Consider the following 13,012-nt stretch of genomic DNA (forward strand, 5'->3'; position numbering starts at 1 on the left):
TTAGAAGGCGATTGGGCTGGATCCGGCCCCCGGGCCTTAGGTTGCCTACCCCTGTTGTACAGAAAGCCAAGGAAAGTGAAATTGCAAGAAGAAGAAGAGTTTGGATTTGATAGCCCGCTTTATCACTACCCTAAGGAGTCTCAAAGCGGCTCACATTCTCCTTTCCCTTCCTCCCCCACAACAAACACTCTGTGAGGTGAGTGGGGCTGAGAGACTTAAGAGAAGTGTGACTAGCCCAAGGTCACCCAGCAGCTGCATGTGGAGGAGCGGGGAATCGAACCAGGTTCCCCAGATTACGAGACTACCGCTCTTAACCACTACACCACACTGGCAGCCTTGAGTCATTTCAGGATCGGCGTGGATGGCCGAGGGAGGGAGGCGAAGAGCAGGACTTTGAATGCACCAAAAGCCCAGGTGGAACATGAGTAGAAGTGACTCAGGCCCTTTTAAGGGTGGGAAAGTTCCCGATCGCACATGTACAGCGATGGCATTTCTCTCCCCCAGAGAGCAGCGCAATTAAGATGGCTATCTTTAGCTGCTTAATCTGACAGTATGCAGTTGCTTTTTCCTTAAGCGATGGCAAATCTGCGTTGCAGTAGCCCCATTCCTGCTCGGGGGCTAATATTTGCAACTCCGCCCGACAGCAGCTCCTTCCTAAAAAATGCAGGCCGGTTGGTCTGCTAGCAGCAACGCAGACAGAGGCTAACTCTTCTGTGCGCCATGTCAGTTGCATTCAGCAGCTGCAGGGCTCTGCCTGCCAACCCAAACACATTTCTGCCTGGCCAGAGTTCGCTTTGCTGTTGGCATCTCTTGATTTTCCCAGACGATAATGCCCACCTGTTTTGCAGGGCACGGCTGAGGGCTGGAATGTGGAGAGGCATCCTTGAAATCTCTGGGTGTGCCTTCGCTTTTCCTTTGTCGTAATGCTGTGTGGGCCATGCACTGAGAAGCAGGGTAACTTTATCCTGTACTTTGTGGACTTTCTTTGGAGGTTTTGAAGCAGAGGTTCGATGGCCATCTGTCAAGGATTCTTTTTATTATTATTAAAAAAATTAATTTAACATAATTGTTACAAAATATAAGCAAAATATTGCAAATGCATACAGTATATATTTCAAATAAGCACATATATAAGAAAGGAACAAAAGAGAAAAGAAGAAAGAAAACGTTTACCTTCCCACTGGAGGTACTGCTAGGTTGGCAGGAGCAGGGACCGAGCAACGGGAGCTCACCCCATCACAGAGATTCGAACCGCCAACCTTCTGATCAGCAAGTCCTAGGCTCTGTGGTTTAACCCACAGCGCCACCCGCATTTATTTATTTTGCGTTATTGTTTTTGTGGCTCTTTTTTGTGACTGTGTGGAACCCAGTTCAGCTCCTGATTGATGGTGTGACGCAGCAGCCAAGGGAAACCCCAGAGGGGGAAGGCTCAGAGCCCAGGGATTTGTGGTGGGACATTGTGGAGAGTTCAGTAGGAGAAGATTGTAAGGAGCTTCCGAAGGGCAACAGGGTTTAGTGAGCAAGAAGAGTCGGTGGCGGAGAGCAGTTCAGACTGCGAGGCTGAAGCAGAGGAGGGGGGTCAAGAAGCCGCTTAAGAATCCAGGGAATCTCCCTCTCCTGCTATGACAAGCTCCCCTCCTCACTGATCTCCAAGAATGTGCAGAATAAGGAGAACAGTGGCCAGAGGTGCACAGACCCAGCTTGCGCCTGCATGGGTGAAATATACTCGGAGTCGGGAGTGGATTTCATGCTGTTTATTCAGCTCATAGTGGTGAGGAGGAATGGAAGTTCCCCCAGAATGTCCGCTTTATATACATTATTTACACAATGGGCCCCACGTGATTGGCAAATTCCAGGATTCATCTGTAGGCCAATCAGGTTGCGGATTCACTTCCACCTGGAGCTGGATTGGGTGACTCCTGTGGACCAATTGGACTGCTGCATTCTGAATCCTATTGTTCTAGGACCCGTCAGACTGCTGCCTTTTGGATCCAACTCAGTACATAACAATGGGAAACATCTGAAAGAGGAGCCTTAGAGATCCTGGCAGCTGCTCGCTAGGGGCAAGACCTGCTGCCAAGGGTTTCAAAGTTGTCCATTCATTTCCTCAAGGAAAGAGTTAACTTCCCTGCCAACAGTCTTTCCACTCCTGGTTTGCGGCACCTTTATTGTGGCCTCACCACCGAGAGTGTTCTCCAGCCCCTTCAGCCTTCAAGGCAGGACCCCAAACTCCAGGTCAGCTTGCAGGGCCCCCAGCCAAGGTGTCACAAGAAGAAGAAGAAGAAGAGTTTGGATTTGATATCCCGCCTTTCACTCCCCTTCAGGAGTCTCAAAGTGGCTAACAATCTCCTTTCCCTTCCTCGCCCACAACAAACACTCTGTGAGGTGAGTGGGGCTGAGAGATTTCAAAGAAGTGTGACTGGCCCAAGGTCACCCAGCAGCTGCATGTGGAGGAGCGGAGACGCAAACCCGGTTCCCCAGATTACGTGACTACCGCTCTTAACCACTACACCACACTGGCTCGAGGGGGTTGCACATGTGATAAGGATAAATGCTGCATCGGTTTAAGCCCAAAAGCGGGAAATGGTGGGCAGGAATAGACTGTAATTTAGCAGGAAAAGTGCAGAATCTGCTGTCTTTTATTTTTGCTGGACGGCCTCCCTCTTTGTCCTTTGTCCTTCCACCAGCAGGTGAAACCAACAGGCTGATAGGAACCGGCTGCTTTTAATGAAAGGGCTGGTGCTGTTTTATTGTAATTATCTGTGTGTTTTAAACATAGTCTGAAGCATATAGTTTTACTTCTGTCCGTGTTTACTTGTTCGGTGTCGTTTCTTCTATGTTTTTATCCGTAAGCCGCCTTGAGTCCCATTATGGGGAAAGGCTGGGTATAAATAAATAAATACGGAAGAAGAAGAATAACAACCATTTTAGATGATATGTGCTTGAAAGTGTTTGTGCAGCACCAGATGCCATCTCAAAATTCAGAGGTGTTATGATTTCCAGTTACGGAAATCATAACACCTCTGTTCAGGTCTCTTAAATAACGCAACAGGCATTGCAGGAATCTAACTGCAGATCCAGTTTGGCCGGTAATTCTTGCTTCTATATTCTTAAGGCAGCTTGCCAATAATTTATCTGACTTGTTGCCATGTTCCTTATTACGGAGGTGCAGAACCTGTCAGACTCCAAGCCCCCATCACCCTCAGTTAGCATGGCCAATGGTCAGGGTTGATGGGAGTTGTAGTTCAGTAGCACCCGGATGGTATCAGGTTTGTTGTTGTTTAGTCGTGTCCGACTCTTCGTGACCCCCTGGACCAGAGCACGCCAGGCTCCTGTCTTCCACTGCCTCCCACAGTTCGGTCAAACTCATGCTGGTAGCTTCGAGAACACTGTCCAACCATCTCACCCTCTGTCGTCCCCTTCTCCTTGTGTCCTCCATCTTTCCCAACATCAGGGTCTTTTCCAGGGAGTCTTCTCTTCTCATGAGGTGGCCAGAGTATTGGAGCCTCAGCTTCAGGATCTGTCCTTCCAGTGAGCACTCAGGGCTGATTTCCTTCAGAATGGATAGGTTTGATCTTCTTGCAGTCCATGGGACTCTCAAGAGTCTCCTCCAGCACCATAATTCAAAAGCATCAATTCTTCGGCGATCAGGCACAGTTCTCTGCTCTTGACTTTTATTCCCTCATCTCTCCTACTCTTTAAAGATCCCCTTGATTTCTGCCTCTGTCAGATTGTGAGGCTGCGGGCTGGAACTTTCTTTATTATTATTACTTTTTAAAAAAATTAATCCGAGGTTAAAGTGCTTGTTTTTCCGAAGTATATTGCACCTAGCAATAAATACCACCCTTGCCAAATGAAATTCAAATAGCAGGGCGAGATTTCTTTGGCGATCACTCGTAACTGAAACTATCAACAGAACTGTACGGAACAAGCTTATGTTTTCAGAGCAAAATATCTTCTTGAATTATATACCCAACACATGGAACCTTTTGTAAAAGGACAAAGCGAGTGGACTCTCTGTGCCCTTACCACAGCAAAAAGACTGATTCTGGTGAATTGGAAAAAATGCATCTCCCTTCTATGATTGGATTGAAAACTTACATAAACTTGCAACATATGTACAACTTGCATACAAACACAGAATTTCCATGCAGAAATTCAGTGATATTTGGAATCTATTCCAAATATGACCTCTATAACCTCCTTCCCAATTTTCCGCAAATTGGTGGCTCTCGTTGTTGTTGTTGTTTAGTCGTTTAGTTGTGTCTGACTCTTTGTGACCCCATGGACCAGAGCACGCCAGGCACTCCTGTCTTCCACTGCCTCCCGCAGTTTGGTCAAACTCATGCTGGTAACTTCGAGAACACTGTCCAACCCCTCAGGGCTGATTTCCTTCAGACTGGAGAGGTTTGATCTTCTTGCAGTCCATGGGGCTCTCAAGAGTCTCCTCCAGTGCCATAATTCAAAAGCATCAATTCTTCGGCGATCAGCCTTCTTTATGGTCCAGCTCTCACTTCCATACACCACATGCCTTAATTTCTGCAGTAACCAGACACATGTCTCCCAGGATGGTTCAGAATACATTTCCTTAAGGACATAGCCTTGAACAGGACCCCCGGCAGGAAAGAGAAATGTCCCGCCGCAACTTGACCTCGGATTGTCCACCACCAGAAACTTCCAAACTTTGTTCCATTTTAGTTCAGCTGGGATGGCATGAGACTCTTCATCTCAGGGTTGTGGGTTCGAATCCCATGTTGGACAAAAGATTCCTGTGTTGCAGGGGGTCGACCCTCTAGATGACCCTAAGGTTCCTTCCAACTCTACGATTCTACAATTGGTGCTTCTGTGGTGCAGTGGGTCAGTGCGTCAAGCTGTTAACCAGAAGATTGGTGGTTCGAGCTGTTGTAAACAAAATCTGCCCTTTTCTCCTTATGGGGTACCCAAGAGCCCATATGGAGTCCTTACATGGGTTCCCTATTGGTAGGAGAAAATAACAGAGGCCATCCAGAGAATATTGAGAAGCAAAGCAGCTGGTAAGCCTGATCTTTATTGATCTCTTGCAACGGGGTGCTCCCCTCACACAAAGGAAAGGAGGAGGAACCCAGAACCCAGGTGTGTCCACCCTTATATGTATAGACATTTTAAATTCCCTTCTCTGGAGCTCAAGGCCACCCCTCCATACATCATACATACATCACTGAAGGGGTATAACCCAAGACCACCCCCCTCAAACATCATGTCTACGTCTCAAAAAAGGTGGTCTACAACAGAAATTTGAATGTTGTTGTTTTTCCTGTCTGTCGGGTTAACTGATAATGCCTTATCTGATTGCCTTTCCTGGTAGTCTGGCCATTCCTTTGAAATGGTGATTACTAAATTCCTGCAACAATGAGAAGGCTCCCTGACCCCCTTCCTCCTTGCAGAGAAAACATTTGGTCAGTTTGGGAGTCAAAATGGTTTCAGGTCAGTCTTCCCATGCTGATCTATGTACGTGCTTGGTTGGTACATTTATGAACATTTATTATATATTTCAGACCTTAAAATTCTTATAACAGAGCCCACCCAGGGATGGCTGTGGGCAGGATTCCTGCACTGCAGAGGGTTGGACTAGATGACCCTCGGGGTCCCCTCCAACGCAACAATTCTAAGATTTTGTGATTCTAATTCTATGACTGGCCGCATTGCTCATGCAAGAGGGAGAGACAGTGTGGTTAGAGTGTTGGAGCAGGACCAGGAGGACCAGGGTTCGAATCTCTGCTCCACTATCCATGAAGTTCAATGGGAGACCTTGGGCCAGTCGCCATCTCTTAGCCGCACCTACCTCACAGGGTTGTTGTGAGCAGGAAATGGGAAGGGGGAAACCACATACACCGCCTTGAGCTCCTTGGGAAATAGCGCTGGTATATAAATGCAAGAATAGCAAACCTATCCATTCTTAAGGAAATTAGCCCTGAGTGCTCCCTGGAAGGACAGATCGTGAAGTTGAGGCTCCAAGACTTTGGCCACCTCATGAGAAGAGAAGGCTCCCTGGAAAAGACCCTGATGTTGGGAAAGATGGAGGGCGCAAGGAGAAGGGGACGACAGAGGACGAGATGGTTGGACAGTATTCTAGAAGCTACCAGGATGAGTTTGACCAAACTGCGGGAGGCAGTGGAAGACAGGAGTGCCTGGCATGCTCTGGTCCATGGGGTCACGAAGAGTCGGACATGACTAAACAACAACAACAACATAAATGTAATAAAGAATAACAAATTGTAATAAACAAAAATCTGCCCTTATTCCCTGATAGGGAACACAAGAGCCCTTATAGAGTCCTTTACAGGTTCTCCGTCGGTTGGAGAAAATAACAGAGGCCAACCAGAGAATATTGAGAAGCAAAGCAGCTAGTAAGCCTGATCTTTATTGAACTGTTGCAAGAGGGTGCTGCCCCCACACGCAGAAAAGGAGGAGGACCCAGAACCAAGGTGTGCCTGCCCTTATATATACGTTTTAAATTGCCCGCCCTGGAGTCCAAGACCACTCCCAGACACATCATACCTACATCACAGATAAGGCAGTCTACAACAAAAATCTGAGTGCGTTGTTTATCTCCTGTCTGGCAGGTTACCTGTTAATGGTCACTTGATTGGATACCCTGGGGAGCCTGGCCAGTCTTTTGTAATGATAAATACTTAGTTCCTGAGCCAGGTCACAGGCTCACCCTATTCATACACAGACATACCCTTAAGACAGGATTTGTGAAGGAAAAGACAACGGAGAGGCTTTTACATTTTCCTTCGACATTGCAGAGAAAACATTTGGTCAGTTTGGAAGTCAAAATGGTTTCAGGGCTGTTTTCCTGTGCTGCTTCAGACTTGTGGTTTATATATTTATGTACGTGTTTGCTTGGTATTCATTTATGAACATTTATTATTATATATAAGACCTTAATTTTTTTATTTCAAAATGAACCAAACAGATTGGCGGAGAACACCTGCCCTTTTTATATATTTCTTTTTATATATTTCTTTGTTTTTCTTGCTTCCTCGGAAGACTAGGCTTTTGCAAAAAGAAACCCGACTCCTTCTGTTCGCTGTGGACCCTTTGAGCTCTCCACACACACACACACCCCTCAATCTGTTAAGGAAGACGGAAGAACGCTCAGAGCTGGATTTCCCCACTCGCAAGTCCCACCCAGAAATGCACATCTGCTGAAGTTATCAGAGGGTGGAAACTCAAAAGTCAAATGGAGGTTAAATCTCAGCAGGAGCTCCATGTGCTGCTTGGCACCAGAGATATCGCAAGCAGGGGAGAGGAGAGGCCCTTTCTGCTGGCCCAACTGTGCTCAGACACTCTGTCCTCTGTTTGCACTAGGAAAAACTGGCTGGAGGTTTGGGCTGACATTCCTGCAGCCAGCCATGTCCCGGGCAGGAATGGGTGGGTGCTTGGGTGCTGTTCTGGGTCCTCGCCGCCAGGGCTGGATTTAGGTTTGATGAGGCCCTAAGCTACTAAAGGTAATGGGGCCCTTTATATGTCCAGCTGTCCTTGGTCAACAACAAATGGTCGCTGTTTTTTGTTGCTGAATAGATGCTATATGGTAATTTATGGACCTAGTAGCTATCTGGGACGCGGGTGGCGCTGTGGGTTAAACCTCAGAGCCTAGGACTTGCAGATCAGAAGGTCGGAGGTTCGGATCCCCACAACGGGGTGAGCTCCCGTTGCTCGGTCCCTGCTCCTGCCAACCTAGCAGTTCGAAAGCACGTCAAAGTGCAAGTAGATAAATAGGCACCGCTCCGGTGGGAAGGTAAATGGCGTTTCCGTGCACTGCTCTGGTTCGCCAGATGCGGCTTAGTCATGCTGGCCACATGACCCGGAAGCTGTACGCCGGCTCCCTCGGCCAATAAAGCGAGATGAGCACTGCAACCCCAGAGTCGGTCATGACTCGACTTAATGGTCAGGGGTCCCTTTACCTTTACCTTTAATAGGTATCTAAAGCCATTTGCACATGTTGCCATGCAACCAGTCCATGCAGAATGTTGTTGTTGTTGTTTAGTCATTTAGTCATGTCCGACTCTTCGTGACCCCCTGGACCAGAGCACACCAGGCACTTCTGTCTGCCTCCCACAGTTTGGTCAAACTCATGTTGGTAGCTTCAAGAACACTGTCCAACCATCTCGTCCTCTGTCGTCCCCTTCTCCTTGTACCCTCCATCTTTCCCAACATCAGGGTCTTTTCCAGGGAGTCCTCTCTTCTCATGAGGTGGCCTAAGTCTTGGAGCCTCAGCTTCAGGATCTGTCCTTCCAGTGAGCACTCAGGGCTGATTTCTTTCAGAATGGATAGGTTTGATCTTCTTGCAGTCCATGGGACTCTCAAGAGTCTCCTCCAGCACCAGAATTCAAAAGCATCGATTCTTCGGCAATCAGCCTTCTTTATGATCCAGCTTTCACTTCCATACATCACTACAGTGGTACCGCAGGTTAAGAACTTAATTCGCTCTGGAGGTGTGTTCTTAACCTGAAACTTTTCTTAACCTGAGGTACCACTTTAGCTTATGGGGCCTCCTGCGGCTGCAGCGCCGCAGGAGCACAATTTCAGTTCTCATCCTGAAGCAAACTTCTTAACTCAAGGTACTATTTCTGGGTGAGCGGAGTCTGTAACCTGAAGTGTCTGTAACCCGAGGTACCACTGTACTGGGAAAACCATAGCTTTAACTATACGGATCTTTGTGGGCAGAATGCAGAATGTAGGCACCCTATATACAGAAATGAGCAAACTAGTGATATTTTAGGGAGCAGGCTAGCAGGTGGGGACCATGACTTACATCATAGGAGCCTACACAACACAAAACACTGTTGCTGCATATAGGTTTGTTTTATTTGTTTTTTATCTTATATTTTGGAAATGTACACCCAGGGTGTTTTTTTTCTGTTGGGGCCCCTAAGAGAATGGGGCCCTAAGCTATAGCTTGTTTAGCTTATACATAAATCCGTCACTGCTCACTGCCATGTGTTTCATCCAAGGCAGCAAAAGAGGCTAGCCGATTTTATGAGAAATATCTCCCGCTTTTCTCCTTCCCTAAATGCTTCTCTGTGCGCAACACAGACCTCTGCATGCCCTTTCTGCTTTCAAGGGCGCAGCCTGCAAAAGGAAGCTTTTGTTCAGTCCTGGATGCGAAACATATGGCTGGGAAGTGAGGGGCGGCCGAGGCCAAACTCACGGCGAGCACTTAAGGCAGGAGAGACGTTCCTGGGGACTGTGACTGTTCCGGTGCATTAGGCCAATGTTCAAAGCCGGCCTTTAATAAAGAATGGAATGCAGCCGCAATGGAAGGTCAGCTTTGGGTAAAGAGGCCTTGAACTGGACGTTATTCAAAGTCTCCTAACTGCTCATTTTGAAGTGCCCATCTACAAATGAAATTCAATAATCCTGCAGCAACAAGTAGATATCTGGCAGCCGCTGGGCCAAATCCAGCCCATAGGTAGGCAGTCAACAGTGGCCACCCAGTGGCTGAAATTAAGCTGCATTAGAATCAAATATAGGGACACGGGTGGCACTGTGCGTTAAACCACAGAGCCTAGGACTTGCCAATCAGAAGGTCGGCGGTTCGAATCCCTGCGACAGGGTGAGCTCTCATTGCTTGGTCCCTGCTCCTGCCAACCTAGCAGTTCAAAAGCATGTCAAAGTGCAAGTAGATAAATAGGTACCGCTCCGGCGGGAAGGTAAACGGCATTTCCGTGCTCTGTTTCGCCAGAAGCGGCTTAGTCATGCTGGCCACATGATCCGGAAGCTGTATGCCAGCTCCCTCGGCCAATAAAGCAAGATGAGTGCCGCAACCCCAGAGTCAGTCACGACTGGACCTAATGGTCAGGGGTCCTTTTACCTTTACCTTTAGAATCAAATATATGCTCCCAGTTTCATGCATGTTGACTCTCCAAGTTACTAACCCTCATTGAGGTGAGTTCTTTTCCTTCCAGATCAACTCTTTGCATGTTCAGCTGCCGCTACTAGGCTTAAGCTTCCCAGGCTCTGTGTCCCCTGAGACACCATTGTGCCTACTTACCTGAAAGCCAGGTAGGATTTATATACTGACAGATATATATTATGGTCCAGGCTGACACTGAGAGCTTGTTTTAAGGCCAAACCTCTGAGCATAAACCGAGTGCAACCATAGAACTCTCCCAACCATACTATGACTGTAGCGCATATTGAACTAGACTAGGCTTCCTTCTGAGTAGACGTGCACTGTTACAGAAGTTATTATTATAGAAAGCTTTTCATTCATTCTAGGTATGTAAAAGCTTTCATCTGCATCAATGAAATGATGCAGTTATTTTCTCTTTGACTTACATATGCCAGAGGCAAACAATTTAACCATTAACACAGGTCGGTGTGAGAATAATGCTTAGTAATGGAAGTTTGTGTTGGTTATGAGGACATTCCTGATTTCTCCATTAATTTCTTTTGTTGCCCCACCTGGGAATGGGTAACTGAGTAAGATTGTCTTCCATGAACACAGTTTTAACGGTGAGTCCATAAGTGACTGTGGAGGCCAATTCTGGATCCACACATCCTTCCACAGTGGGGACATTGGTTTCCAGACAGGAGTTGATCTCGGTGAGGGTTTGCCAAGCATGCCTTCCTCTTGGCACGTTTCTCCTTTGTGTCCTGAGTTTGAGCATCTTCAAAGCCCATGACACCCTTGGTAAAGGCTGTTCTCCAATTGGAGCACTTGCAGGCAAGTGTTTCCCAAATGTTGGTGTTTATACTACATTTTTAAAGATTTGCCTTGAGACAGTCTTTGAACCTCTTTTGTTGACCACCAGCATTACGCTTTCCATTTTTAAGTTGGGAATAGAGTAGTTGCTTTGGAAGACGATCATCAGGCATCCGCACAACATGACCAGTCCAACGAAGTTGATGTTGAAGAATCATCGCTTCGACACTGGTGATCTTTGCTTCTTCCAGTACACTGGCATGAGTTCGCCTGTCTTCCCAAGTGATGTGTAGAATTTTTTGGAGACACCGTTGATGGAGTCTTTCGAGGAGCTGGAAATGGCGTTTATAAGTGGTCCACGTTTCACAAGCATGCAGTAAGGTTAGTAGTACAACAGCTTTGTAAACAAGCATTATGCTCCCTTCCAATGGTTTCCAGCAACTAGTATTTAGACGCACTGAAGGAGAGCACAACTACCCTGGCTAGGAGCCACTGATAGACCTCTTTTCCAGGAATTAGCCTGATTTCATCCATGTCCTTCTTTGATCTGGAGGTCTTCTGCCTATCTGGGCATCCTGCTTGGTCACTAGAGAAGAAGGATGCTGTCTTGCTCTGATTCTGCAGGACTCTCCTCACGTCCATCCTTTCTCACCTTTGGTGTGTCGGAATAACAGTTCAGGGATGCCACCTCCCGGCTGTGCATGAGCATTGCATGCAAGCAAGCAAGCAGAGGAACAGCCAGAGAGGATTCCCCCCTTCCTTTCTGTATTATCCCGTCCTTAAAAGGAACTGAACGGGTCTGGTCCTGAGCAGGATGGCTCCTGCAAAGAAAGGTGGTGAAAAGAAGAAAGGACGATCAGCCATCAATGAGGTGGTTACTCGGGAATATACTATAAACATTCACAAATGGATCCATGGCATTGGCTTCAAGAAGCGGGCTCCTCGTGCTCTCAAGGAGATCCATAAATTTGCAATGAAGGAGATGGGGACTCCTGAAGTACGCATTGACACCCGCTTGAACAAGGCTGTCTGGGCAAAAGGAGTAAGGAATGTTCCTTACCGTATCCGTGTGCGTTTATCCAGAAAATGCAATGAAGATGAGGATTCGCCTAATAAACTGTATACACTGGTCACATATGTGCCAGTTACCACTTTCAAAAGCCTACAGACTGTTAATGTGGATGAAAACTAATCTTTCATTACAATAAAAATGTTATGACATTAAAAAAAAAAAAGGAACTGAACCTCGAAGCAAACTGCGTTGGTCACTGTCTAATTCAAGAGTCTGGCAGCTGCTGCAAAGGCACTTTGCTACATACATCTTAGGGCCCTGCCGCAATAATAATAATAATATTATTATTATTATTATTATTATTATTTATTATTATTATTATTTGTACACCACAGAACTTTTGCAAAGCAATTCTCCCTAATATAATAGAATCAAGGCTGTCTTAAGCATATCCAGCACCGTGGTGCAAAGATCCCTCCGGTGCCCCCCTTTCCCAGAGTTGTCAACCTTTTTTTAATAAGGGGGGGGGACCCCAAAGTTGTTGGCCATTTTTAGGAATCACTGCTCCCGCCCTCCCGCTACTGCCCCGTGCTTTCAGAATTTCAGTTTCTTGTTTTTGCAGCCTCAGGTTCAGTTTCCTACATTTCTATATCGGGTGGGGGGGGCATTTTCTCAGGAAAATTCATCAGGGTTTCATTATTAATATCCTTCAATAAATACGTTTTTGCATGCAGTTTTTCCTTACATAAAAAGCAATTCTCCCTAATATAATAGAATCAGGGCCATCTTTAGCATGTTCGCCACTATGGTGCAAAGATCCCTCCGGGGCGCCCCCCCCTTCCCAGAGTTGTTGACCTTTTTTAAGGGGGGGACCCCAAAGTTGCTGCCCCGTGCAGACTCTCCACCTGGCGCCCTCCACTGCTTGGCTCACTGCGCCACTACACCCAATGGTAAAGACGTCCCTGAATAGAATCATAGAAGTGTAGTGTGGGAAGAGACCTTAAGGATCTTAATATAGCCCAATGCCCTGCAATGCCAGACAATGCAGCTGCCCCATACAGGGATCGAACCCACGACCTTGGCATTATCAGCACCGCACTCTAACCAACTGAGCCGTCCAGCAACTTGCTCTGCTCAATTGTTCCCACCTCTTTCCCTTATGAAAGCGTCTCACAGTTGGGTCCACATCTTTGCTTGAGTAGCCAAATCTGCAGCGCATCCTGATCTCCTTTTTGACTGACTGATTGATTGATAATAATAATATTATAATAATTTATTATTTGTACCCCGCCCATCTGGCTGGGTTT

At 46.9% G+C, this 13,012-nt stretch overlaps 1 protein-coding gene across 1 annotated transcript; it reads left to right on the plus strand.

Annotated features, from left to right (window-relative positions):
• The first annotated feature begins 11,495 nt into the window (after positions 1-11,495).
• LOC128416835 (60S ribosomal protein L31-like) lies at positions 11,496-11,922 on the plus strand. The gene has a single exon (XM_053394853.1). It carries the CDS (start codon positions 11,508-11,510, stop codon positions 11,883-11,885), a length of 378 nt encoding a protein of 125 aa, XP_053250828.1. The 5' UTR covers positions 11,496-11,507; the 3' UTR covers positions 11,886-11,922.
• Positions 11,923-13,012: the final 1,090 nt, after the last annotated feature.

This window comes from Podarcis raffonei, chromosome 7 (assembly GCF_027172205.1).
Source record: "Podarcis raffonei isolate rPodRaf1 chromosome 7, rPodRaf1.pri, whole genome shotgun sequence".
NCBI classification, from domain to species: domain Eukaryota; kingdom Metazoa; phylum Chordata; class Lepidosauria; order Squamata; family Lacertidae; genus Podarcis; species Podarcis raffonei.

Excerpts from the sequence above, each read along its gene's own strand:
- LOC128416835 (XM_053394853.1), top strand. The coding sequence starts at position 11,508 with ATGGCTCCTGCAAAGAAAGGTGGTGAAAAGAAGAAAGGACGATCAGCC.